Source organism: Setaria italica, chromosome V (assembly GCF_000263155.2).
Source record: "Setaria italica strain Yugu1 chromosome V, Setaria_italica_v2.0, whole genome shotgun sequence".
In the NCBI taxonomy this organism is placed as follows: domain Eukaryota; kingdom Viridiplantae; phylum Streptophyta; class Magnoliopsida; order Poales; family Poaceae; genus Setaria; species Setaria italica.
Genome location: NC_028454.1, coordinates 30,460,076 through 30,487,632, shown reverse-complemented (window position 1 = coordinate 30,487,632; position 27,557 = coordinate 30,460,076). Strand labels below are relative to the sequence as shown.

Here is a 27,557-nt window from a genome sequence, read left to right as displayed (position 1 = left end):
TGCGCATTTATGGTAAAATGCAAATTTTGCCACTCCAAATTTGGGAACTGAACAGGCCCTGAGTTTGGTTTAAATTTAGTTAAAATTTATTTTCAGATATGTTAAAAATATATGACCTCAGCAAGACTGCAGGAACAACCAAATTTGATAATGGGCCGACTGACGGAATAGAAATCGGCCCATAAAAACAACATCATGCTTCACCATTCCAATGGAACCCGCACGAAGCTGGGCACGATCAGAGTCGTAGAAAAACGATTGGAAACAGATACCAAAATCAAGTCATTTTCCTCTCTCCCGCTCCACGCCACTCCCCTTTCGTTCCTAGCGGCGAGTCGGCGACGACAGGGCGAGCGGCCGCCCTTGGCCAGGTCTTCGTCGAGCGTTTCGCCGCCAACGAGCAATCAGACAGGAAACAGGTACGCTCGCCTATTCCCTTCCTCCTGTGCGAAATCGAACTCCCAAAACCCTGATGCATACTATTTGTATTCTGATCTGACCATGTATTTACCTGAACTTCAAAAACTATCGGGCGTACACATGTCCTACACTGGGTCCGCCCCTGATTTCGTAGACCTCCAGTGCGCGCTAGGTCGATCTCAGCCAGCTAGGTCCAATCGCTATTGGTATTTTTTTTCCAATCTATGCATTGCGCTACACGTGCTCGATGAAATGCCCAGCCATTTGGTGCCTTGCCCAGAGCATTCTCTTTATCAAATTGTTGAGATTATTTTGCTATCTGGGGTCTGGCATTAGTGCCTGTCTGCAAACATGGCGTCCTACCAAAGGATGCTGGAATTTGCATGACTTTGCTGTTGAGTCCGCTGTCCACATACTAGTTTTGAAAGGTAGCTATATATCTTGAAGGTCAAGAAAAAGAAAGTAAAGAGAGAATCTCTCTTCATTGTCTGAATTCTAAAATAATTGGTATAGGTGGGTCCGCATCTTTGAGATGAAATAACTGGATGCACACAAGTCGTTGCAGGACAATCTCTCTTTTTTATGATTATCAGAGGCAAGAATGGAAAATAAGACATGTTTTTTGCTTTACTGTTTATTCTAGTTGGAGCAAAAACTCGCAACTTTGAACTGCTTCCTTTAGACACGGACCATGTTTATGAGTTTATCACATGGTTCTCATCTATTATGAAGATGTTTGCATAGGCTGGGTCTGCATTTTGGTGATTTCTGGGTAGTGCACCTTTTTCTCCTTTCCTGAATGAAATCATGTTAATGTTTCTACGCCTACTATAAATACTTTCAAAATTGGCGCTTGAAATTGTATGCATAAATGGTCACACAAACTCCTTAGGATTGAGCGAGAGTAGACTCAAGTCACTCTGATCGGACTAGTTAGAAATGTCACTGATGCTGGAGTTATGCGCAGAACTAGCGTTGATCATGGAAAACAACACCCAACGAACGAATCATGGTTTGGTTATTTATTTAAATCTTTATTTTGGAACCAAGAGGGAAGCAAACCAAATAGTCAAACTTATTCTGTTATAAAAGGGCACGATATGGTCTGAATCTGGTCTTGATCAGTTATTGTCTTCCATGATGTTAAATCCCAATTCAGTAGTTATCCAGATGCAAAATATATTATGTGATAGTAGCATAATGCAAACTGACCACAACTCTATGGCCTTAACGGAGCTCTTGTGCATTCATATTATTGATATTTTCCTTACCGCTTTGCCCTATTTAAAGCACAGTGTGTATGATACTTCTTTCTAAGTAAGTTCTCTTTGTTTGATGATACAGTGATGCCATGACTTCTCTTTTGAGGATTTAATGCGCACAGTGATATTCTGCTAGTGTTATGCTCTTCAACTTACCGAAAGCCGCAAAACGAATTGGAGTAAAGTTCCTATCAGTTGCAAGTGCAGAATGCTTTGGTCGAGATATCTCCCCGATGCATTTTGCATCCCTGTTAAAGGAATGCAGGTCTTTGAATATAGTTCGTCAAATTCACCAGAAGATAATTGCTTTGGATCTTCTTTCTTGTCCAGCGTCATTGCTGTCAGTGTCACTTTCACCACTTCCATCACATTCATATATATTACCAAAATCTTTGGGTACTGGTGTTGTAGCTTCTTATCTTGCTTGTGGTGCTACAAGCGATGCTCTCTCAGTGTTGGAGCGTGTCACACCATCACCAGCCGTATGGTGGAATCTACTCATACGAGAACACATCAAGGAAGGCCGCCTTGACAGGGCACTTGGTGTATCTTGCCGCATGCTGCGTGCTGGAACTAGGCCAGACCATTTTACTCTGCCGTTTACGCTAAAAGCATGTGGAGAGCTGCCTTCATACCGTTGTGGTAGCACATTCCATGGACTCATATGTTGCAATGGATTTGAGTCAAATGTCTTTGTATGCAATGCATTGGTGGCAATGTATGCACGCTGTGGTTCTTTGGATGATGCCAGTCTGGTGTTTGATGAAATGACTTGGAGGGGAATTGATGATGTTATCTCATGGAATTCAATTGTTGCTGCCCATGTTAAGAGTAATCATCCATGGACTGCATTAGACCTGTTTTCAAAGATGGCATTGATTGTCCATGAAAAAGCTACAAATGAAAGGTCAGATATCATTAGCATTGTCAACGTTCTTCCTGCATGTGCTTCTCTAAAGGCATTGCCTCAAACTAAAGAAATTCACGGCTATGCCATTCGGAATGGCACATTTCCAGATGCTTTTGTATGCAATGCCCTGATTGATACCTATGCAAAGTGCGGGTCATTGGAGGATGCAGTAAAGGTTTTCAATGCAATGGAACTCAAAGATGTGGTTTCTTGGAATGCAATGGTTACTGGATACTGCCAAAGTGGGGATTTTGAGGCAGCCTTTGAGCTTTTCAAGAATATGCACAAAGAAAATATCCCACTAGACGTGATAACATGGAGTGCTGTAATTTCAGGGTATGCTCAGAGGGGATGTGGCCAAGAGGCCCTTGATGCTCTCCGGCAAATGTTTCTTTATGGATCAGAGCCAAATTCTGTCACAATCATCTCTGTGTTGTCTGCCTGTGCTTCCTTGGGAGCATTGTCTCAGGGTATGGAAACCCATGCGTACTCTCTGAAGAAATGCCTTCTACTCTTGGATAATCATTTTGGTGGTGATGGGGATGGTGAGGATCTAATGGTGCACAATGCGTTAATAGATATGTACTCAAAGTGCAGATGCTTGAAACCTGCACGTTCCATATTTGATTGCATACCTCGAAAGGAACGCAATGTGGTAACTTGGACTGTCATGATTGGTGGGTATGCGCAATATGGGGACTCAAATGATGCCCTCAAGCTTTTCTCGGAGATGATTTCAAAACCTTATGCAGTTTCTCCAAATGCTTATACAATTTCCTGCATTTTGATGGCCTGTGCACATTTGTCTGCTCTTCGTGTGGGTAAGCAGATCCATGCTTATGTCACCCGTCACCATCACTATGAAGCATCTGTGTACTTCGTGGCAAACTGCCTTATTGATATGTACTCAAAATGTGGTGATGTCGATACTGCTCGAAATGTATTTGATAGCATGCCTAAAAGGAATGAAGTATCTTGGACTTCAATGATGTCAGGATATGGAATGCATGGTCGTGGTAATGAGGTCCTGGACATATTTGACAAAATGCAAACGGCAGGCTTTGCTCCTGATGACATTTCCTTCCTGGTTCTTCTTTACGCTTGCAGCCATTCAGGCATGGTTGATAAGGGCCTGGATTACTTTGATAGCATGCGTAGAGATTATGGTGTAGTTGCCAGCGCAGAGCATTATGCTTGTGTTATTGACTTGCTGGCTCGCTCTGGGCGATTAGATAAGGCATGGAAAACAGTTCAGGAAATGCCAATGGAGCCTACTGCAGTAATCTGGGTCGCATTACTTAGTGCCTGCAGGGTACATTCAAATGTGGAACTTGCTGAATATGCTCTGAACAAACTGGTTGATATGAAAGCAGAGAACGATGGATCCTACACGCTGATCTCCAACATATATGCCACTGCAAGGCGGTGGAAAGATGTAGCAAGAATCAGACTGCTGATGAAGAAATCAGGGATTAAGAAGAGGCCAGGATGTAGCTGGGTCCAGGGTAAGAAAGGCACCGCATCTTTCTTTGTTGGAGATCGTTCACACCCTCTATCTCCAGAGATATATGCTCTTTTAGAGAGACTAATCAATCGCATCAAGGCTATGGGTTATGTCCCTGAGACAAACTTCGCACTGCACGATGTCGATGATGAGGAGAAAAATAACCTTCTTACTGAACACAGTGAGAAGCTTGCCCTCGCATATGGCCTCCTCACGACTTCCCCTGGTTGTCCCATACGGATCACAAAGAACCTGCGTGTCTGTGGCGATTGTCACATTGCATTCACTTACATATCAAAGATTGTTGACCATGAGATCATAGTGCGAGACTCCAGTCGCTTCCATCATTTCAAGAAGGGCTCTTGCTCCTGTGGTGGCTATTGGTGATTTGATGATATCTCTTCCTGTGAAAGGAATGGGTGCGGAAGAAATGCTAATTATTTCCCATAGAAGAAATACTAATGTGATGATGATTGTTCTCAAAAGGACTAATATGCTCATGATTTTGTCATACTAATTCACCATTCCAGAAAACAGAGTCACAGAATTCTGGTTACCATTGTTTTGATCTGCTTCTGTGAGATGTCACCTGCACTGGTATTTATGTTATTTGTCCTTTTTTTTCATGTCTCGTGTTGATTTGTTTTAAGCTGTGACTCTTACCGACAATCTGCACAGTGCAGCTGCTATTCTTTCTCCTGAATATGTGCCAATGTGGTTATAGTTTCATTACGTACTCATGTAATACTCATTTTGTTTTGTGTTTTGATCTGTCATGTTCCAACTTAGGTCTTGTTGAGTTATTCAATTGCAAGTAATACGCTGCTCGAAAGTCTTTTGAGTGGATAGCACAAGTAGCACATGATAAATATTGGCAACCTTTTATTTTTCGTGTTACACCCATTGAGATCCTTGGGACTTATTGTTGATATTATATTGAATCAATTTGCCGAGGATGTTGAAGCATATTGGTATCTGGCAATTTTCTTTGTAGCAGGAATGCCTAATTGCTTGCCCATCAGAACCAATCATAACAGGTTTATTAAGACCAGGTTTCATTTGTCGTATTGGAAACTTGATTTGATTAGTTGATGCTTTCCTTTCTTGATTCAGATTACAGTTCTGCACTTCCGCTAGAGAAATTATTGCTCAGGGATACAGATGAAGATCTGGGTGGGGCCGTGGGGGTCATGTTGATGACATGACCAAACAGACATATCTGAATGAACCTGTTCTTTGCAATCTGAAGAAAAGATAATAATTGAATGAGATATGTGTTAGTGGTTTACCTTTACCGGCACTGTTTTATTTACTATGATAATTTGCATTTGAACTTAATTGAAATGTAGGTGAATTGCTTACCCCAAGACTAACTTTCTCTCTGCAAATTTGCGAACTTGAATAATTCCAGTCACAATGTTTAAATTTCCATGTCATATTGTTTTTATAGAGCAGCTTTTGCTTAGCACATTCTCAGACTGATTTTAGATGTCTTAATCATAATCAGCTTTGGTAGAATTTCTGCCAAATCTGTTGGAATCGAATAAAAGCCATCTACAATTGAAAATCTGATCCATTAAGGCAAAATCATTTGTCTTTGTGAACACAGTAATGATGCACTCATCTAATGGTTTTCAGCCTCAATCAATTCATGATATAATAATTATCCTTTTTCAGTTTATAGAGCAGAATGCTGAACAGTTGTACACTTGATATGATCTCTACTTAAATATGAAAAAAATCAATGCCATATGTAATATCAGGACACTTTTCGTATTGTTGTTTCTTTTACGCTCATTACTTTCCAATTTTGTATTGTCAAGTACGGATTGTGTTCCTGTACAACGAGACATGATGGAGAAGGGTGTCAAGATTAGGGGAGTTGAGTCCATGTGTTCTGCCGTAGCTGATGCATCGTACAGCTAGGGGTTCCAGTGTGATTGAATTGCAAGGCACTGCTTCTACACAATTTAGTTATTTTGTTGGCATTGGCTGAATTGATTAGCGCTATGGTGAATGAATCCTGAAGCCAGTCAATCCTTGTTAGTGGTGAAAGTGGTGCGGGCAAAACTGGAACGACGAAGCTTTATTATGGAGTATCTCACTTTTGTTAGTGGTAGAGCCGCTCTTGATGATCGTTGAACAGCAGGTTCTAGAAGTAAGTTTTACCACTGTTTGTCCACTATAATTTATGGAAATTGGGAGTTCTTAATCTGTATTTTTGATGATTATGCATTTTCTGTTGCTACTGCTGATGATAATGTAATCTTAATATGTCTTAATTTGCTCCCTCCAATCGAACCCTCTTTTAGAGGCATTTGGTCAAATATTGTGCGAAGGTTCATGTGTGTTCTTCGTCCAAATAATACATAATTTCTTCTTTAATATGTAAAACCTAACCTTTTCGACCGCCTTTTCTTTTGCCATATTGTAACCTGAACGCTTTCTTGGTTGCAGCCAATTTGGAAAACGCTTGGTTGCAGCCGATTTGGAAAATTCATGGAGATACAGTAGAATATTGGGCAAACGATGGATTGTAAGAACTAACCATGGCACATCGATATCTGGATCCAGCTAAGTAGCGTCCCTTGCCAATCTGCTCTTGTGCAACCTTAGGATGCGCAACAAATGGGTTCAGCAAACCACAGGCTATCTTCTCTTTCTGTCCATTCGCCACCACGACACGTGTGAGAAAGTATTTAATTGTTGATCAAATAGTTCTCCCAATACATTGTTTCATTTTTGGGCAACATAAGCAAGAAAGTATTATTATTGGAAACAATAATCAGGTATTTCCATCTGGATCTAGATGAAGCCTCTGTTTTCTCACTATCCACTATTTCTTTGGCACCTCATCAAAATACTGACATGACACCCTATAATGAAAATGAAAACCCCATTATATTGGCACTAGCCCTTAGGATTCTTTTTCTCCTGTGATGTATCATGTATGCATTCGTCCCAAGTATATTAATTAGACAAATTGCAATATCCCTATTCTTCCGCATGGAAAAAAGGAGATTATTATACACGGTCGTTAGCGAAGGTGGACGACTGAACGTCATCCGACGTGGTGGTTAGGATGCCATTGTCCACAAACTTGGCAAAGAATGAGCGGAAGTGGCAAGCCTGATAAGCGATGTAGGTAGCGTAGGTGATAGTAGGAGCAAAGGTAGAGAGGCCAGCAGCTGAAGTGGGAAAAATCGTGTTAGCGTTCACCTATCCCTAGGCACATTCTAATAGTATTTCAAAATATATTTGCATTTTATGATTTATATTTCGAATTGCTGCTTTCTTACTTGAGAAGTCTTATAATTCTATACATGTCTGCTACTGCAAATGCAAATTCCATGCCCTGATGCACTCATAGGAATTTCACACGAATCTCATGCGAACCGTTTTCTATAAACTGTTGGATTTTTTAGGAATAATGGATGAATATTCGTTCCGGCACCATTTTCACATAGGATCTTACTTTTCTCTATTTAGAAGTACAAGTAATATTATACGGATGTCACTGGCATCTCCATTCTGTAACAATTCCTCCATTTGAAACTACAAGGTATGTTTTGTTTTGTTAATACAAACCTTTAACCAATAACTAATTTGCTAATATAATTTTTTTACATAAATTTGATTTTATCATATTTGTATATTAAGCCATTATTATGATTTGTGCCAATAAATGACATATGAACAGACTTGTCCAGCAAAGTTCTTTGTCCTAACAAAATAAAATGCCTCGTACTTTGAAACTAAGGAAGGATGATAAGTCCCGTTTGTTATGCTTGTTTTTTCAGCTAGTATTTTGTTATTGTTCTCCTTTAATTTTCATTTGAAATGTGACCATCAGCAAAATTAGTTGCCCAACGGTACAGATTATCTAATTCCTGAAAGTGCAATTAGCACTTTTAAATCCGTGACATTAATGCATATTAACCGGTTAATTATCTGTTTTGGCAACATGCCGTTCCCTAATTTCGTCATGACAGGTGCCAAACGGTCCACCAAACAACTGCCAACTGGGCGGTCGCTTCCCTTTTTAATAGCCTCCCCAATTCTTCGTCCCACACTACTGATTACTCCAAGAAGCCATCACTCCATTGCGCTCGCACCTCGCACTCGCAGTCTTCGTCTTGCTCTTGCACAAGGCCGGCTGGACCTTGACGCCATGTTCAGTGCCATGTCCACCTTCCTCTCCTCCCTCGCCAGGCGTCTGGTGCCACTCCGGCGCCGGAGGAGCATCACGTCCTCCGGTTTCGTCGCCAGCAGGCGCCCGTTCTTCCCGTGCGGCGCGGGCCTCCGCGACGTCGTCAGCGGCAGCCCCTTCGTCGTCGTCAAGCGCGGCAGGACGCTGAGGAAGGTGGTGAAGCTACCAAGAAGGGTCGGCGAGCAACGGAAAAAGCGCTGGCGAGGCGGCGGGAAGGGCGACGACGACCACCACCTCCTAGACGGCGACGAGCCGTGCGTGTGGCGGCGGACGATTCTGCTGGGGCGGAGGTGCCAGCCGCTGGAGTTCACGGGGGCCATACACTACGACTGCGAGGGGCAGCGGCTGTGGCAACCCCGCACGCCGCCGCAGTCCTCCTCGCCGCTGCCCATGAGCCCCGTCCGTCTCCATCCTTCTGGGCTCGGCTACATGGATCGCGCATAGGACACGATCTGCACGTTGCGGCACACATATTATATGCGTATGAACACGGATGGATGACAGAGTATTTTGTGTCTTTCCTTTGGTGACTTCATTTTTCTTTCGTCCTGTACTCCTGTATGTATACTCCTGACCCTGTGTGATCCGAGTCCATCATGTGTCGGTTCCGATCTGTGTTCTCTTGCGGAACAGAGAAATGGGCATTACTACCCTCTTCAGTGAAACTGACAAGCTGTAAAGGGTTAAGCGTTTGGTCGGTCTCCTGTATCGTCTATCGTGTCAGATTTTGGTAGATAAATAAACGATGAATCCGTTTCCAAAAAGGATTTGGTAGATGAGAGTCGTTCAACTATTACGGAGTAGTCGCTCACGTTTTGGACGCACGCACACTTGCGGTACCCCTCACTTTTGCTTTCGTTGCTAGTCACGCACGCCGAGTAGCATCCTGTTGTTTTCCTTCTATACAGGTGTCAACTGGTTCAAAGAATACTCGGACGCCCTCACGTCACAATTCGCGGACGCCCGGCCGCTGCACCGAATTGTTGCCGCCGCATGCTACGGGATCAAGAATTCAAGAGCCCCTCCCTTGCCAAATAACCTGGCTCAAACCAAAACATTGCACATAAACACGAGGACCGCTGCAACACCACACGCGTACAAAGCAGCCCGAAACCGTGGCCCGACCCCCGGCCGGCGCCCGGCGCGCGCACGGCCTACGCCCCGGGCGCGGCGTCCTTGACCCGGGCGTGCGGGCGCGGCGGGTACCCGCCGTGCTCGCGTGCGTAGGCGTCGTAGTACCCCCTCACGCGGCTGGCCACCTCCGCGACCGCGGCCCCGCCGCTGGACGTCTCCACCCGGTGCGCGCCCACGGGGTGCCGCCCCGTGAGGTACCGGTGCGCCCACGTGCCCGCGGCGACCGCGGCCACGCCGGCGCAGCAGGCGAGCAGCGAGGCGGCGGCCGCCAGGAACACCGCCACCGCCACGGGCGCCCAGAGCGGGGCGGTGAGGAGCACGAGCGGGCTGAAGAGGACCAGCGCCGCGAGCGCGCCCGCGAGCGTGACGCCCGCCAGGACGACGAGCGCGGTCAGGGTCACGGCCAGCGCCAGGAAGCCCAGCAGCTGGGGGGTGGAGCCGTGGGCGCGGAGCACCTCGGCGGCGCGCCCGATGAGCGAGCGCTCCTGGTGCTCCGTCCACTGCGGCGCGTGGCCGCGCCGGGCGGCGGGACGGGGCGGGGATGCGCGCGGGCCGTCTGCCATGGCGAAGCGAGACCGCGAGAGCGGGGGTGGAAGGGAAGAATCGGTTGGTCGCTAGGCGATGCCGGGGATCGAGGGGTTAACTGCGAGTGCTCGGAGCGACCAGCGACGTGTGGCGGCGCCCGCTGTGCTGGGTGGCATGCCTGGCGACATGTGGCGCCAAATGGCAATGCACAACTGTGGCAGCCGATTCCGTTCTCGCCACGGGAGGAGGAATAGCAACACGTACAAAGCGCTCGCGTCACGGGAGAAGCAAAGAGAACGAGATGAAGGCAGGGCGTGCATCGCAGTGTTCTTGCTTGGTGTTACACGATTTTAATTGGCTGTTCTGTTCATGGACATTTACAGTGTTTGTTTCCCTACCAAGTCTGGTAATTTACAGATAATTAAGCTAAAACTCCAGTAATTACATGTTAGTTTGTTCCACCAGTGTGCCGTCTCCTTAGCTCAACAAAAGTATCCAGGCTCTCAGCAGTGAACCCTCCTGCAAACTAAGATCGAGAGGAAGTACTTGCTTAACTGCATGTCGCCATGAACACGAACTAGCTCTGTCTGTCTGTCAGGAAGAGGAACGAAGAGAGAAGTTTTTTTCTGTACCTGATGAACCCGGAAGGCAAACCTGACGCCCTGATGGAGCAAGACCTCCCTGTTCTGCTCTTTCAAACGCCTGAAAAGTGCGGTTTCCTTCTTCTCCTCGTCGTTCCTGGCTCCTGATAGACCGTCAATCTCGGAAACCACCCTCGTCATGTACTGCTTCGCTAGGTTCACGCATGCCAGCTTGATCTGCCACATTGAGGCCGGCACACAATGCGAGAATTGAGACTGAGATGCAGATGCGGGATGCAACAGATGAGATGAGAGCGTGTGTACCATGACGCGCACCTTGGCGATTACACCCGAGTCTGACATCCAGCCTACTGGGATGTCTTGCTCCTTGTACCGCGATACAAGGTTGCTCTTGGCATCAGCAGCGTCGCGTTCTTGCATGAACCTGTACACGCTCTTCTCTGTTCTGTAAAGAAACAGAGGAACCCGGCTGGTCAGTAGCCACAGCGGGATATGAAAGCATGGGAAATGAGGAGCACGCACTTCTCAAAGAGGGAGAACATCTTGCCGAGGGCCGCGTCGCGGTGGAGTGCGCGATCATCTACGAACGATGAGATCTGCTTCTCCAGCTGCAGGAGCCCCTGATACTTGGCCGCCGCGTCCCGTAGCGTATCTGCTCGTTTCTCCGGCCAGTCGAAGTGCTTGAGGACTGCCTGCTCGTCGACCTGAAGAAGTGAAGATGGAGGGTCACCACCACAAACACAAAGCATGTCACCTCAGGCTCCAATTCAACCAAACGTCAATGCCATGCCGCGGTGGAGTAGAGTAATAACACGCGAATTGGTGCTCACCAGGAAGGAGAGCTCCTCGTCAAGCCAGGCCACGAACGCGACGACGTCTTCGATGTTGGCGAAGGTCGCGTCCCGGACCTCGGCGGCCAAGGTCCGGACGAAGTCCCCTTGGGTGTCGACGTCAGCTTGCACCTGCAGCAAATTGTATGCCCATGTTCCTCGTCATCAGACACTGGAGTTTTGCTGGAAGAGGAGAATGGTCGAGCCTTCGGACTCACGGCGACGAGATGGGGGGAGTTCTTGCTGATCTCCCCGATCAGGTCGCTCCTCGCGGCCTTGGACCCGCCGGCCGGCGCCTTCGGACCCCGGGAGCCTGTCTGCCTGCTGGCCTCCCCGCGCTTCATCAGCGCCTGGTAGAACTCCACAATCTCGGGCGCCCGGCGCATCCTGTCGCCTCTGCCGCCAGCGGGCGCACGGCCCTTGCTGGCAGGAGGCCCAGCGCCGCCCGGCAGGCGTGGCGGAGGAGCACCAGGCGGCGGCGGGCCAGGCGGGCGTGGCGGACCAGCTGGCGGACGTGGCGGACTACCAGGAGGCGGTGGGCCAGGCGGGCGTGGCGGGCCCGCCAGCGGGATGTTGCTTGGCGGCGAAGGCCCGATCGTCTTGGATCGCCTGGGCGGCGGCTTCGGGGTCCTCGGAGCTCTCTTCTCCGTGTCCGACCGCGCCAGCTTGCTCATGGCGAACTTGCTACTTGGACCTCGCTGTTTCCGGCGCCTAAATGGCTTCGATGATTTCCCCGGACCCTGGCCACCATGCTCGGTTGTTGGTGTCAATGGTAAGACGTGGGTTAGCTTTGACTTCGTGCGCGGTTCAGTCTTGATCCGTGCAACGGAATAAGGTGGTCAACTCTGCTTGGGTCCACTTGATTTCATTGGTATAAGAAATACTATATGGTACTTGTTCGCTAAGGAAACAAATAATGGCTTCGACGAAGGTTCTTTGAAATTGCTCGTAAGTGTTTTTCAAAAAAGAAATTGCTCGTAAGCAAAAAAAAGTTTGTATTCAACGAACATGGTTTTCTTTTTCCTTTTGAGAGTAATGAATACAGTTTCCTTTTTTAAAAAGATAGGTAAGTTGTTGAGGAGTAGGGTAGTCAGTTACCTTATCATTTCTCATCTTTTTTTGTTTGGTTTGTAAAATAGAATGGTTGATAAGTCACTACCCATCACTTACAAGATATTAATTAGTATAAGACGAGACATGAAGTCAGTCCACCAAAATTATAGGATGGACTAATGAAAGTTGTTCGTCGAACTAAATATCCCATATTTTTCTAACTAACAACTCTATGCGCTAAAATCCACCATAAATTAGATTTCGTCAAAGGAATGTCACTATAATTATTAACTAAATTTTATTTCATTTTTAATGAAAACTTCAGTTTATTTATTAAAAACCAAGCATTTTAAAATACTAAAAAGACGCGCAAAATAATGGCTGGGCCTTGCCCCAACTCGAATAGCCCAATAGGCAATGGGCCAATGCTCGAGTTCGGTCACGCTGTGGATCTAAAATGTATCCCACTGGGTGCAATGTCGTGATTTCTGCAAATCGAGAAGATACAATACAACATAGGCAAACCTGTTGTGCCGACGCCCGACGGCACCGTGCTCCCGCAAACCGCAAAGCTCCACGCCCTTTCCGAACATTTCCACTGGCACTGCCGCGGCATGACATAGGTCATCCGCCGCGCTCCCACGCCCAAGCGAACACCCAGGCCCAAGCCGCTGCGTCTATTTGTTGTGAGCGCAATAGATTTGCCATAGGTCGCATGCACAGCTCGGGTAGCGATTTCGACCTGCTGTGCGATGTACATATTATGCCCAATTATGATTTGTTTTGTTCGTTTTTTTCTCCTTTTTACTCCTTTTGGGCTCTTGGTTGTATTCAGTCCAGTTATGGACTTTTTCTATTGCTTTTTTTTTTCCTTTTTCCCGGTGAGGACAGAATATGGTCTAGCCGCGGCTTTGTTTGCGTCGTTTTTCTTTTTACAGTGAGGACGGATATAGCACAGCTCTAGCCCGTTTCTATTATTTTTTTCTTTTCCTCGATGAGCATCGCTGCGGCCCGTGACTTCTTTTTCCTTTTTTTCCTTTTCTTATGTAATACCATATTTTGTTTCTATTTTATTTTCGTATTTTACATATTTATTTTATTTTTTCTTTTTATTTCTTGTATTATTATTATTATTATTATTATTATTATCTTTTTTCTTCTATGTAGCCTTTGACATTAAATTATTTGTTTATTTTAGAGACTAAATTATCCCTATGTAATTGAATCCATATTAATTTTTTAGACTAAGTTGTTCCGCGATGTAGATGTATTTGTTTGCGATCTTAAGTTTCTATTTTTCTACTATTTGTTTGCCTTGCTAAATTATTTGTCCACTTTGCGATGTTTAGTATCTATTTTTGTCTGGTATAATTAAATATTTTTTATGTTCAATCATTTTGCTCGCAATAAACTATTATTTTATTCGCTATGCTTATTCTTTTTCCCCTAGTCAAAATTAATTATTTTGTATTAAATATATATTTTTAAAAATATTCCCTAAATATAGTATATTCAGAATTGTATTTGGATGTTTAATTTGAGTAGTACAATTTTTTTTATTGTGCATATTGTTTTTCCTTGCATGCATGCATGTTCTTCCTAAGCCACAGGCCTGGTCCTCTTCCTCTCCAGCCAACCGCGCGTGGCGATAGTTGCAGATCTGCCGCCTTCTCCGCAGCTTCCCCTGTCCCGGTGGTGCCCCCCTCCGTCTCCGCTGCCCGCGCCCCGGGCGCCCGCGGTGGTCGGGTGTCCACTGCTCACACGTGCGCTTCCCCGCTGCTCCGCCTGCCACACGTAAAATGGCCCGCCCCCACTACCCGGCGCCTCCCTTTCTTCCCCCTCCCTCACCGCCACCGCACCCCCCCAACCGTCACTAACGGCAGCGGCACGGTTCACCCCGCGCGCGAGGGCGGCGCCGCCGAGGATCCCGGGGGCGAGGGCGTAGCGGGACGCGGAGTGGCACCGGGTCGCGCGGGATCGGCACGGGGGCGGCGCGCGCGGCGCCATGGACGCGAAGAAGGTGCGGGCCGGCATCGAAACTCCCCCTTAATCGCGGTGTGTGCTCCGGTTGGCACGTGTCCGGATTCCGGGGCGTGGATTTGATGGGCTCGGCCCCGTCCTCGTGGCCTGACCAGGGCTCGGACCAGGCGCCTTTCTTCACTGACTACGGCGAGGCGAGCCGGTACGAGGTCGCCGAGGTGGTTGGCAAGGGCAGCTACGGCGTGGTCGCCGCCGCCGTCGACACCCGCACCGGCGAGCGCGTCGCCATCAAGAAGATCAACGATGTCTTCGAGCACATCTCCGACGCTACCCGCATCCTCCGCGAGATCAAGCTGCTCCGCCTCCTTCGCCACCCGGACATCGTCCAGATCAAGCACATCATGCTCCCGCCCACGCGCCGCGAGTTCCGCGACATCTACGTCGTCTTCGAGCTCATGGAGTCCGACCTCCACCAGGTCATCAAGGCCAACGACGACCTCACGGCTGAGCACCATCAGCTCTTCCTATACCAGCTGCTCCGCGGCATGAAGTATATCCACGCCGCAAATGTTTTTCACCGGGACCTCAAGCCCAAGAACATTCTTGCCAACGGCGACTGCAAGCTCAAGATTTGTGACTTTGGCCTTGCTCGGGTGTCTTTCAACGATACGCCTTCAGCGATATTCTGGACGGTAACCAACCATCCGAGTAAAGCTGAGCTCATATATTGTGAATTACGCAAGTAGCCAAATGGAGCTTTGATTTTTTTTTTTTTGTCAAATCTTGCTGTGTTTTTCAATCACAGGATTATGTAGCCACAAGATGGTACCGTGCTCCAGAATTATGTGGCTCATTCTTTTCAAAGGTCAGATAATTTTCGTCCTGACAAAACTTCAGCTAGCCCACATTATTGACGGTTAATTTGGACATGAGCACTTTATCTGAATGTCAAGTTCATAAATGAAAGAACCTCGTGTAGGAGTACAGCACAATGTCATTCCTGAATTTACAACTTAACATTTGGCTTTGCAGTATACTCCTGCAATTGATATCTGGAGCATAGGATGTATATTTGCTGAAATGCTTGCAGGCAAGCCTCTGTTTCCTGGCAAGAATGTGGTACATCAATTGGATCTCATGACAGATCTACTTGGCACTCCTTCATCAGAGTCAATTTCCAGGGTTCGTTCACTTCCCTTGCTTCTGAATTAAGAAAATCAGTTGCAGGCTTGGATAGTTGGAGTTTTATCTTCTATTTCAGGATGTGATCATTGATTCCTATATATATGAGGACAATGGTCCTCCCATAACATGAAAAAAAAAAGAGATTACCTCATCTTAAAGCTAACAAAACTAGTGTTTTACCCGTTGCATTATATGCCAGACTGAGTAGTTTCAGAACTATAGTTCTATGCTGAGGGTGGTTGGACTACTGGATAATTTAGAGACACAGTTGGCTCAGAGCATAACTCTAACATGTAGAATTATCTGCACCTCAATCAGTTTGTTATTTTCATCAAGTGCAAAGGTGTTAAGTGCTTACCTAGATCATACCTTGCTGCATACAAGCATTTCCCTCAGTACCACTGTGAAGCTACAAATTGTTTGTTCAATTGCTCCAAATTTGTATTTCATTTGCATTGTGGCCTTACTGATTCTGAAGCTTTTTGCCAATGCGTCAGCCTCTAAACGAATTACAGAATGACTTCCATGCAATATAATAGTAAACTAGTGTAAATTAGCAATACAAATATTATGTGAGTTCTTTGAAACATAGACTTTTTGCATTCCCACTAACAGTTGGCGTGCTAGGCCACCATCTAAAGTCCCATTCAATGTGAAGGAGCAGGGTTTCTTGATAATTTTCTGCAGCAATCAGTAGTCTTGTGAAAATCCAGTTTAGTCATGCAGTGTTAATAATAGTTCTGTTGATATATTTGTAGTTCACGACGTAAACTCCAAATGTTATTACTGATTAGTGCATTTGACTTCGACTATAGCATTGACAATTGCTTGATTAACTGAAGACACGCACCTTCTATGTTGAATATATGGGAAAAGAATGTTCACATTCTGGAAGAAGTAGAAAATGATGCAGAGGTAGTATCCGTCTTCACCTGAAAGGCCAAATCTGATTTACCAAACCATTATGAACTTTCCAGTATGCATGTTAAGTGATACTATAAAATATGGTATTTATGAAATACTTTCCTCCAGTTTTAGCTAAATCTGTTGCTCAGTTAGGTTTTTTGTAGTGCTAGTTAAGCATTACTAATTGTAATGCTTGTTTTCTGTTTTTGCTTGTCTCGTGCATACCTTCAGTTCAGTTGATACAAGACTATATAACTTCAGTTCAGTTGATACATAGTGTTTTTATCTGTTAGCAATATAATATGTTCCTTTAGGTCCAACAATGATAGTGCAACTTTTTTTTGCTGGACTAAGTAATTTTCACTACCCCTTTTATCATTTGTAGATTCGAAATGAAAAGGCTCGTCGATACTTAAGTAACATGAGAAAAAAACATCCAATTCCTTTTACACAGAAGTTTCCTGGTATAGACCCAATGGCTCTTCATTTGCTTGAGCGTCTACTTGCTTTTGATCCAAAGGATCGACCAACTGCTGCAGAGGTAGTAGCAAAGTCTAAGAAGCAATAGTTCAAAATGTTGTATTGCTTATTATGCTCAACACTCATATTATATTAGTGGAATTGAAGGCCTTGACAGATCCATACTTCACTGGATTAGCAAATTCTGAACGCGAGCCTATAACACAGCCTATCTCGAAACTTGAGTTTGAGTTTGAAAGAAGGAAGCTGGCCAGAGATGATGTTCGGGAATTAATTTATAGAGAGGTATTGTTGGTTAATTCTAGTATGATGATTATGGTATTACGGTTACTAATTCTGATGTATCACTTTAGATTTTGGAGTACCACCCTCAGATCTTGCAGCAGTTTCTTTGCGGTGGGGATAAGTCAAACTTTGTGTATCCAAGGTTTGTGGGCATTGTTCTATTAATCTTCTTAAATGCAAATTATATTGTCCTTGAAAACTGTATGTGATTATGCTTCATTTGTTCAATTATTGTTGTTAGTATCAAGACCCACAGCAAAGAAAGACATAATCGTGTTCTTTTTTTCTGAGAATTGATGTGTGCTATCTGTCTGAAGTTTTTTTTACTCACTTGGTAAAGGTCACTTTCTATAATAGCTTACAAAAAAAAATCCAGTTGATGTTACTTGAAAATCTCTACTCTGAACTTTAACATGTCATAATTGTAGTATAAAAATGCACTGTTTGGGAGAAATTCATCACGTTATGTTAATATTAGAATATTAGTGACGATCTCTTATAATTGCAGAATGAAATATGCAATGATGCAAACTTTAGTGACACATAGCAAGTAGTGCCATGATGTCTGTATTATGAGATCCTGTTAGATTTTCACATCAGAGAATGATATGTTCAAACTCGCGATGCTAACAATATTTAGTTTTCTATCCAATTTTCTTTTGTGTTATATTTGACCAATTTAAAATGTAATAAACTTGTACTCTTTTATGCAATGGATATTGAAACGAAACATTGTATCTGGCCGAGCTTGATAAAGAGTATTCTATTGTAAAGTTCATTTGAATACAAGCATCTAGTAACTTATAACACTTCATCTAATAAACTTATAAATAGTCGAGGGGATGTTGCAATTATGCTTATGGTACTGGATGCACTATTGACAGTGGGGTGGATCGTTTCAAGAGGCAATTTGCTCATCTCGAAGAAAGTGCTGCTAAGGGTGAGAAGACTAGCCCACAGTTACGGCAGCATGCTTCCCTACCAAGGTAATACTTCTACCAATATGCTAAAGGACATCTTTTTTGTGATTTGCAAAGTAGTAGACACATATCTATTTATTATTTTTCTGTAGCAAAGGTTTTAGTTTCCCTGTATGACTGTGAGTTAAGTGCGCATCAACCTATGAGGTGGTTAGGATGACAGATTAGTTCTTCTTTTGGTGCGATGTGCATCAAAAGTTCAAATGGTGTAAGATGTTCATCCTGTATTGATGCCAATATTTGGCTGTTATTTTCTCTTGCACTAATAGTTCTTGCATCTTGTCTCAGGGAAAGAGTAAATGACATCGGGGATGGCCTTGAGAAGCCAAGTGCAGATTACTGCATAAGATTGCATGTGTGTGAGCAACCAGCATCCGCATCAGTTACAGATGGCCTGAGCAAGCCACTATCAAGTTCTCGTAACTTCCTGAAGAGCGAAAGCATCAGTGCTTCCCAGTGTGTTGTCATCAAACAAAAGCGAGACAAAGATGTAAGTGCAATATTACAGTCCTATTGATTTGTGTTGTCTATCAAGATCACCCTAATGGTACCTGGTAGTTACCAATTTTCAACCAATGCAATATGAAAGAGGACTTAAAAACTGTCTATACTCAGGGAACTCAAAATGAGCTAATGTTGATTGTAGGATGGACTACTCTGTGCATCCTAAATCACCGTATTATGAAAACTGGGGGCTTGTTTGGATAGAAGAGGATTGGAAGGGAATGAAGGGGATTGAGTCTAAAACGAACTAATTTCCTCTCAAATCCCTCTCATTCCACTTCAATCCACTAGTATCCAAACAAGGCCTGGGGTGTGTTTTCTCACTCCTATTATTAAGCAATTCTGATTAGCTGCAATATTAACATGCAGTTAAGAAAGTTGTTATAGTTGACTCCTCTAGAATTTAAAGATTCCACTTCTGTTAGACCAATAACAGATTGTGTACAAATTTGCTGTCAAGTACACTAGTGGTTGCCTTTCCTGGGTTTTTGTGGCATGGCATTGTTCTGGCCAAAGCAAACTTTCTACCACGAGGTCCGTATGACTCCACAAGAGTCTAACGGCTCCTAGATTTCAGAAATCTGCTTCTTCCATTGAATCTTGTTGCCAATAATCGAATGCCCTGAAGTTACATATATATATGCATTATAAGTTTATATCTTCACTGTTGGAGTAAAGGATTATTTGACATGATAAATGGTGTATTAAACTCGTTCTTTGCAGGAGGAATCTATATCTGAGTATAGGAACGATGCAGTTGATGGTGTGCCACAGAGGATTGCTCAACTCAAAACCTGACAACCTTAAGGAACAGGCAAGAACAATCTGTACATCGACATGTCCATAGGGGAACTCCAGAAGGCAGAACTATGATCGAGATTCGATCAGTAGCCACGATTCCTTTTTGATGATTGTGTTGTGTTGTAATGTTTCCCCCTTCATTCTTTCTCCTGGAGCTAGAAACATTTGACCTGAGCTCCAGATTTTCGTCAGATGGAATTGCTGTTCACCCGTGATCTCATTAGCTAGTGAAGTATAGATTATTAGCCAGTAACTGATCTCAGAGTCTGTAATGTTTTCCAATACATGTTTGTAGCAAATACTAAACTCAACATATACATGAATTTTACCTGCTTTTCGGTCCCTCTAGCCTCTGGCCCTCTGCCATTGTCGGCAGCGAATTACGAGAACCTGAAAGCATAAATCATCTATGCCTGTTTTATTTCGTATCTTGGAAACGTGTAATGGTCCTTTGCAGACGTTCCCCCATTCAGTAATCAGTACGGCCATGCCCAGGTGTTGAGAATTGACATTGTTCACGTGCAACACACAGTAGTGGTGAGTGTGGAGCACACATGCTTGCAGTGCAGGCAAAGAGCCACCATCATCATGATCAGCATCATCATTGTGTTAAGAACACAAGTGCTCGATATGCATGCATGTTTCCATCCTCGACCATGAATGCCTGCATCCATATTCATGCAACACATGTGCTCTTTTTGACCAATGAGGAGCGGTGCCCAGTAGTAGAAGACTGGTCAGTAGCCTGCGTTCGTATTCATGCAACATTGATGTGTTTTTCGCTTGAGTGTATTGAAGATTCCTCCATTCCGGAGCGAAGTACAGTGAAGCAGCACATTTTAGGGCCTCCTGAGTCCTGATACCCGAACAGTCATGCTCGCGCAAAAGGATTGAGCTGGCAGGAAACCACCGCTCAAATGATTCACTCCATCAAATTCAGTTCCACCCCCAAAACTTCCAATCAAACATATCCCAACTTCACCTAAGCACCTTCCTGCTTGCCCAACTCCATAGTGGAGCAGCTCCGTAGCGGTGCTCAACGCCCAGCAGCAGCACGCCGGACTTGGACACCATCGCCAATGTGCATATATATATGTGGGCAGGGTCTCATCCACCAGCGCATGCTAATGCTTACCCACCCAGTTACCCACCAGAACCACCCAATCCAAACCCATCTAATTAGTCCATCATGGGTGGGTCCAAAAATCCGTCCCAACCCGTGTAAACCCACCCATGCACGAGTGCTCCGTGATGAATTTTTTAAAGTAGAGCTGTTTTTCTCTATTTTTTTTAGAATACGCAGGAGAGCTGTGCATCATTTAATTAAGAAGAAATAGATAGTTCTTGTACAACGTCGGTCTAAACCGGACGCACGCACACGGTAGCACGGATCTTAGAGGCTAGTTACACGAGATAAGAACTCCTGGACAGTAAAACGACCACCGTGGTCGGCCGGGATAGCATTACAAATGATTTTCTCTATTTTAAAAAAAGGAAAGCGGAGCTGATTTTGGTGGAGCGGTTTAGTCCAAACAGGAGTCTAGAGTCAGCAATAGCTCCACATCTGAAATCTAGGGAGGCACGCATTATCTAACTCTAGATTAACACGTGGGTCTAGAGATAAGTGCATCCATCTTGGTCCCACGTAATCCAGACAAAGGTTGCACACGTTCAGCAACAATTTCAGCGTCTTACAGGGACCCACGGGTGGCTCGATCGAGTACATGCCACGACGCTAGCTGATGCACAATGATCAACATGTGCCCCTACGAGGTTTGCTACGTGCTCTCCTTAAGCCTCCAATGATTACTATTTAGCTGCTTCATAGAATATTTTCTTATACTTTAATAGGAGAGATAGTCTCGTACACACTTTAAAATTATATGAAGATGATGTATACGATCATTCATATTACAAACTATGTACTAAAAGTTAATCATTAGCAGGATTATCTCTTAAAATGCTTAGAGCTGGATGCTGACTGCTTACCATTGGAGGAGGCCTTACGCTGGCGTGCAATGATTTCCTAAGGTACACGTAGCCATAGCGCTCGCACCGCACCTACATCATCTAGTTTGAACGCGTGCACGTCCTCAAATTCTGTAGTGTGTTGAAAAACGCATGGAGTAGGGGGCCACACCAGCAGCCGCCATCGATCGGCATGCATATGCATGCACAGAGCAGGACTGTTGGCCACGATCTTGCCGTGCTTTCTCCCTCTCCTTTTTGACTGGAAACAGTAGCGAAAAGGTCACTTTGGGTAAGCTCTGCTCAAAGTTAAGTACTTCCTCTATCTCTTGATATCTGTCGTGCTAGTCAAAATCTCTATCCCTTGATATCTGTTGTCCTGGGAAGCGTGCTAGTTAAAAAAATTTAGTTTAACAACATTTGTAGAAAATACTAGCAATATTTATATTTTTAAATAAATTTATTATGAAAATAGATTGAACTATGGTACTAATTATGTATCATATATTAATATTTTATTATATGTATTTGGTCCAAGTTGATTATATTTGAATTTTTGGGAAGTGAGAATGACAGATAACAAGGACGGAGGGAGGACGCTCCAGGTGACCAACAAAGAACCGAAAATAAGATCGCGTTGGGTACCCGCGCTGCACGTACCGACGAACAGTGTTTCACGGGGCTTCATCAAATGCTAAAGATATATGCACCTCCTTTCGCCAACATTTTTGCTCGAGGGTAGTGTAAGCAGAGGAGAGAACGTTAAAAGTTCCTGAAACAGGCATCCAGCAAGGTTCGTTTCTTCCCTTTTTTTTCCATTCGAAAAAAAAGCTAGGCTACCCATGGCATGCAGAATTGCAGACGCAGCATGCTTCTTCACCAAGCGTCCTGATCGTCCTGTCGTCCTACGGAAAGACGAGAGAGCATGCATGACCGGTCATCTTGAGCATCAGTCAAGACGAGAGACGGAGAGAGACCGGACGACCGAACCCCTTAATTGTCGACAGGATGAGAGAGAGGGACCGTACGTGACCGGTTACATCCATCCATCCATCCATCCATCCATCAGAGGAGGATGGTGTGTATGCAATGCAAAGGCCAAAGGGTCCGGCACTCCCGGCCGGGCCGGGGCATTCACTCGAGTGGGGGCAAGCGCATGCATGCACGCAGATGCAGACGCGGTGGTGGTGGTAGTGTACCCTCGCGGCATGCCTCAGCACGCAGCACTGCAGCAGGAGTCCCGCAGGCAGGCCAGGCATGCATTATTGTGCAAGCAGAAGCAGCAGTGAGATATAGCACTTCATGCAGCAGAGGGACGAAAGCAACAAGCAGCATGGAAGGGAGGCCGCCAGGCGCGGCATACACACACAGGCAGGTGCGGTGCAGTGGCCAGGGAGCAGTGGAGCACGCAGCCACGCAGGCGCATGCAGGGTGGCAATGGCAGACGGGATCGAGCGTGCTGCAAGCAAGCCCGAGATGATGGCAATGGCTTGGTGGGAGTGGACTGAGCACGTACAAAAACCGCAAACAGCAGCGCGAGAACACATGCATCGACGGGCGCTGCGTGTGGCAGGCGGCGCCAGCACTGGCGCAGGCGGAGCGCGACAGCGCCTGGGCTGGGCCTGGGCGATCGGTGGAGAGGCGGCAGCCGACCGCCACGGGCAGAGCCACTGAGCCGGCACTACTTGTGCTAGCTTCGTCATTGGTGTAGCCGCGCCGGTATAGACTAGGCCCGCCTTTCCGCTCCATGTACGTAGACGTAGGCGCGCGTGCGACGCAATCCAAGCCCCTGGCCGCCTGGCCGGGTCAGCTGATGGATAGGAACAGTGTGCCCGTGGTATCCACTGATGATGAGTGCTGCTTGCTGCCTGCTATACAACGGCTACTATTTACGGGCTACCATGTCCTTCCCTTTTTGAGACTAGGGAGTGGAGAGTTCATTCTCAGCAAGTTTTTTTCTCTTGATGAAATGGCAGTTCGAGGATGTGTAACAGGCAGTCATGTCGTGCGTAAATCATTGCCATGCGTATTCATATCATGCTTTAGCTCGGACTAGCTTGCCAAGTTACCTCAGCGAACACTCTGTTTATAAAGATGCTTATTAAAAGAAGTTAGTAAGCTGCAGGTGGAAACAGAAACCGAATCTTAGCCTGCGCAAAAGGCTTGCCCCTTTCTAGGGGATCAGACGGCTGGACGCGATGTGGATCCTGAGCCAGGCCCCAGGCACACACCGCGCTCGGTCCCAGTCTTGGCTTGCCCGGGGAAAACCCACAGGAAACTGGAAAAGGGCGCCGGTGGTGCCTGGCTGCCTGCAACCAGTCGGCTAGGGCAGGGGCAGGGGGCAGCCGCAAAAGAAGACAAACGACATGATTCGCTGCGTACGCCAGCCGCGACAAAGCGCGCCCCTCACCTGTCCCCTCCGTCCGCCGCTGCCGCCTGCCGCCTGCCGCCTGCAGCAGCCCCGCCCGGTCACGGCCGCGAGCCCGCGCGCGCGTGAACTCCACCCACCCGCCCGCTCACGGCTGGCCTCAGCCTCACCCCCGCCGCTCGTCCGTCCAGCGCACAGGGCACGTCTCGTACGTAGTCGTCCTCATCCCCCTCCACTCCGCCGCTCGCGCTCCGCGACTCCGTAGCCTTTTACACTGTGCCCTGCGCTACGGCGCGCGCGAGGAGGCGGGCGGGAACCGCGGACCATCCGGGCAATGGAATGGGACGCCGAACGCGACGGATGGACGGGCCCCGACCAGTCGACCGCCAACAGTGTGACGTGATGCTAATGTGATGGCGCGGCCGCGGCGGGGGCGGAATCCAGAAGATCTCACGGCGCCGGGGAATCCGGATAGGGCGGGGCGGTACACTGGCGTGGCGCAGTCGAGTGGTGCCGCCCGCTATGATTTCCTGGCCTGGCCACTTCGGTTCGTACTCGTACGTACGTATGCCTGTACGTGCGCCCGCCCGCGTGGTCACGTTTGCTTGCACGCGTATACGTGACGTTTCCCGTCAGGATCCACAGCTGCATGATTGAATGGCTTGTCTGGCCGGGGCCGCGGGACTAGACATATACCCGCCAGTATTGCTTAGAGATCTTTATTTGTGACTTTTTTTTATTCAAGAAATCTACGATAAAGTTGCTGACCCCAACTTCTCGTTGAAATAGTGTGACTGTGAAAGTTTGGAAGGAAAAATCAAAAGCATGTTTGGTTTGTCTACTAACTAAGGTTATCATCACTTGTCATAAAATTTTGCCAAACTCGACTAAATTTAGAAGCTCAAATAATCTTTGCGCGCCCTGACATGTCTAAAGAGACCTGGCCATATTTGATACCAAAGTATGTTTAGACATGAATCCTATTTTACTAAATTTGTGTGTTACAATCTAAAGATTGTTATTAGTTAGTAAAGATTAAAAAGTTTGAATACATACTTATCTTACCTTCTGTTTTGCTGTCAATCTATACAACATTTATTTTTTTACTGTCATTTGGCCAAGTTCATTTGGAATGCTGTTCATATTTCTTTGGGTATTCAACCATCTACAAGTATATCTAATTTGTTGGGTTCTCAGCTTAGTTTTTCTTTAAAGCTTAGAAGACATATTTTGGGTGCATCGGCTCTTTTGTTGGACCATTTGGTTGAGTTGGAATGAAGTTGTTTTCAAAAGAACCATTCCTAACTCTTACTTGCATGTCATCTTATGGGGGACTTACTCGATAAGGTGTTGGTCGCAGCTGTTTAAAGAGGAAGAGAAAAACAACCTGAAAGAGTGCTGTTGTAGATTAGAAAGTATAGTCATGGAGATTTTCAACAAGTTTGGATGGAGATTCAGAACAGTATTGAAGCCTAATGGTCTCCAACCCTTGTGGATTCGAATCTATGACCAGTCAGTTAACAGCCGACCGCTCCGCTCTACCACCGAGCTACTGAGGGGTTCTGTTTCTTTGGTTTTGTCTTTAGTTTGAACTGTGGTGTTGTGGCTGTTTGCTGGCAGTCTAAGTGCTGCATCTTCGTATCCTTTGGCTATAGACATTCACTAATGGTCGAGGCCGGATCAAGTTATCCTTAATTAAAAAAAACTTCTGTTTTGCTGCGTGTACTCTGTGTATCACCCATGTAGCTCGAAGAAAAAAAATGTGCAAACATATGTGCAAGATGGGAGCAGAAAAACCACGTAAAACACCGATGCTTGATAGGGCTAGCAGTACAAAACAAAAGGCTCACGTACGCAGCTATCAATTATGACGCCGTCGTGCTTGATGCTGGAAGATGCCCGTGCACCACTTTATCCGCCGTGCGATGCGCTGTTGTCACTAGAGTCGCCTTCATCATCGAGGTTGGTTCCCCGAACAAACATAAGGAAGAAGCCACTGGAGTAGTAAACGGTCAAGACGTCTGCAGTGGCAGTGCGTGCATGTCACATCGATCCCGTCTCTGGATGACTGGATCAAAGCTGGACCCCGAGACTAGTTTCGTGGAATGCAAGCATCCAGTAACAAGAAAGTTAAAAACGGGACATGACTCCCCCAACAACTCCATTTCACATCGATGGCACGCCTGCCGATTGGGCACGCCGTTCTTGGTGCGCTGCTTTATTGGGGCTACGACGAGTCGACGACTTGGGCGCCTGGCTATACGCTAGCAAAGCCTCTTAAGATGAATTGATGATCTTCGTCTCATCTGGCCGAAAGAAAGGAGAACGGCGACCTTACATTGGGAACAGGTAGCTAGACTAGAGTTGCAGTCTGCAGAGGCCTTATCGTGATCGACATGTACTCCTCCAGTCCTCCTCATCAAGCGAAGCGATGAACCGGGCTCGTTACTGTTCTTAACAGTTAAGACTACGGATTGACTCACAGTCACAGGATTATTGGTGGCAGTGATATAGATTGGCTCTGTTCGCGTACGCCCAAAAGCACTCTGTAACTTGGTCAAAGGGGCAACAACAATCATGTGAACATGATGAATCCACATCCACTTCTTCAACGGCTCAACCGCGAATTCAGAGCCTCCTCGGCTTACCAAACCTGGCGCTGCAAAAACAAGTCACGTCACTCTTCTCTTGGTCCAGGACGAAACCTCGTGGTCACCCGAGACGGAGATTTTACGAGCACCGATCGACTAGACGTGGGCGGCAGTTAAGCCCATGCCCATGCATCCACGGCCACGGCGGCGGGAGCGGCGGGGGCGCGGGGCCGAGGACTGGAGGAGACGGCGACTCGGCGAGAGGCAGCGGGCGTAGATAGGTGGCGGTGCAATGATTACGGCGGCCGAGCTGCGACCCGACAGGCCGACTCGCCTACCCCCGAACTGGGGGACCTGCCGGCGGTTCCCCTGCACCCGCCCCGCCCAAGCGCGGCAACACGTGCCCTCCAACCCGGCCCCCCCTCCTCCCTCCTCCTCCTCTCCTCCTGCCTCGTGGGCCAACCCCCACTACGCGACTAGTCCAGAGCCCAGCAAGCCAGCCAGTCCAGTCAGTTTGACATGACGAGTCGAGTCAAAGCCCGTGGGGCCCACTCCACCGAAGTGCCCGCGGGCTCTCTCTCTCTCCCCCTCCCGCAGTCCCTTGCAGCATTGAACGCACACCTCGTCCTGTGCCGTGACCGTGCCGTGAGACTGTGACTGTGAGTGATGGCTGGCACAGCATCTCGCAGCTCGTCCATATCTGGAGCGCTCGGGACTGCAGTGTGAAGTGTAAGGGCACGGGCTGATGCATAACCAAAGCTGCTTACCCGCTGCTACTCGTGTTTCGTTCCTCGTGGTGTCGGCAGGATCACATCGGATATTCGGATACTAATTAGGAGTACTAATTATAAAACTAATGGTACAGATGGAGTGTAATTCGCGAGACGACTTTAGCAGGATCACATCGGATATTCGGATACTAATTAGGAGTACTAAACATGAGATAATTATAAAACTAATTGCACAGATGGAGTCTAATTCGCGAGACGAATCTATTAAGGCTAATTAATTCATCATTAGCAAATGGTTACTGTAGCACAACATTATCAAATCATGAAC

General features: G+C 46.4%; 5 protein-coding genes across 6 annotated transcripts; 3 read left to right on the top strand and 2 right to left on the bottom strand.

Moving 5' to 3' along the window:
- Positions 1-269: 269 nt before the first annotated feature.
- LOC101785399 (pentatricopeptide repeat-containing protein At5g16860) lies at positions 270-4,722 on the top strand. The gene is made up of 2 exons (XM_004969240.3): positions 270-419; positions 1,765-4,722. Exon 2 carries the CDS (start codon positions 1,823-1,825, stop codon positions 4,481-4,483), a length of 2,661 nt encoding a protein of 886 aa, XP_004969297.1. The 5' UTR covers positions 270-419; positions 1,765-1,822; the 3' UTR covers positions 4,484-4,722.
- A 3,404-nt stretch (positions 4,723-8,126) lies between these two features.
- On the top strand, positions 8,127-9,008 carry LOC101784998. The gene has a single exon (XM_004969239.2). The coding sequence runs from the start codon at positions 8,268-8,270 to the stop codon at positions 8,748-8,750; it is 483 nt and encodes a 160-aa protein (XP_004969296.1). The 5' UTR covers positions 8,127-8,267; the 3' UTR covers positions 8,751-9,008.
- A 364-nt stretch (positions 9,009-9,372) lies between these two features.
- On the bottom strand, positions 9,373-10,244 carry LOC101784600 (oleosin 16 kDa). The gene has a single exon (XM_022827144.1). The coding sequence runs from the start codon at positions 10,001-10,003 to the stop codon at positions 9,461-9,463; it is 543 nt and encodes a 180-aa protein (XP_022682879.1). The 5' UTR covers positions 10,004-10,244; the 3' UTR covers positions 9,373-9,460.
- Position 10,245: 1 nt separating this feature from the next.
- Positions 10,246-12,129, bottom strand: LOC101757078 (protein CHUP1, chloroplastic). 2 transcript variants are annotated; one of them, XM_004971974.2, is made up of 6 exons: positions 11,616-12,129; positions 11,398-11,529; positions 11,090-11,271; positions 10,871-11,012; positions 10,598-10,783; positions 10,246-10,491 (listed from the first exon to the last, which is right to left on the bottom strand). In XM_004971974.2, exons 1-6 carry the CDS (start codon positions 12,069-12,071, stop codon positions 10,414-10,416), a joined length of 1,176 nt encoding a protein of 391 aa, XP_004972031.1. In that variant the 5' UTR covers positions 12,072-12,129; the 3' UTR covers positions 10,246-10,413. The 2 variants fall into 2 exon arrangements, with proteins under 2 accessions (XP_004972031.1, XP_022682878.1); XM_022827143.1 differs by having other exon boundaries at positions 10,249-10,491; positions 10,883-11,012.
- A 1,966-nt stretch (positions 12,130-14,095) lies between these two features.
- LOC101784202 (mitogen-activated protein kinase 16) lies at positions 14,096-19,914 on the top strand. The gene is made up of 9 exons (XM_004969237.3): positions 14,096-15,122; positions 15,236-15,295; positions 15,463-15,612; positions 16,907-17,062; positions 17,149-17,286; positions 17,355-17,428; positions 18,171-18,272; positions 18,555-18,756; positions 19,494-19,914. The coding sequence occupies exons 1-9, from the start codon at positions 14,553-14,555 to the stop codon at positions 19,566-19,568; spliced, it is 1,527 nt and encodes a 508-aa protein (XP_004969294.1). The 5' UTR covers positions 14,096-14,552; the 3' UTR covers positions 19,569-19,914.
- The last annotated feature ends 7,643 nt before the right edge of the window (positions 19,915-27,557 follow it).

Coding starts and splice junctions, on each gene's coding strand:
- LOC101785399 (XM_004969240.3), top strand. CDS start 1,823: ATGCTCTTCAACTTACCGAAAGCCGCAAAACGAATTGGAGTAAAGTTC.
- LOC101784998 (XM_004969239.2), top strand. CDS start 8,268: ATGTTCAGTGCCATGTCCACCTTCCTCTCCTCCCTCGCCAGGCGTCTG.
- LOC101784600 (XM_022827144.1), bottom strand. CDS start 10,003: ATGGCAGACGGCCCGCGCGCATCCCCGCCCCGTCCCGCCGCCCGGCGC.
- LOC101757078 (XM_004971974.2), bottom strand. CDS start 12,071: ATGAGCAAGCTGGCGCGGTCGGACACGGAGAAGAGAGCTCCGAGGACC. Junction 11,530..11,615: donor ACTCCCCCCATCTCGTCGCC/GTGAGTCCGAAG, acceptor AATTTGCTGCAG/GTGCAAGCTGACGTCGACAC. Junction 11,013..11,089: donor ATGTTCTCCCTCTTTGAGAA/GTGCGTGCTCCT, acceptor GTTTCTTTACAG/AACAGAGAAGAGCGTGTACA.
- LOC101784202 (XM_004969237.3), top strand. CDS start 14,553: ATGGGCTCGGCCCCGTCCTCGTGGCCTGACCAGGGCTCGGACCAGGCG. Junction 18,273..18,554: donor CAGCATGCTTCCCTACCAAG/GTAATACTTCTA, acceptor ATCTTGTCTCAG/GGAAAGAGTAAATGACATCG. Junction 18,757..19,493: donor AACAAAAGCGAGACAAAGAT/GTAAGTGCAATA, acceptor CGTTCTTTGCAG/GAGGAATCTATATCTGAGTA.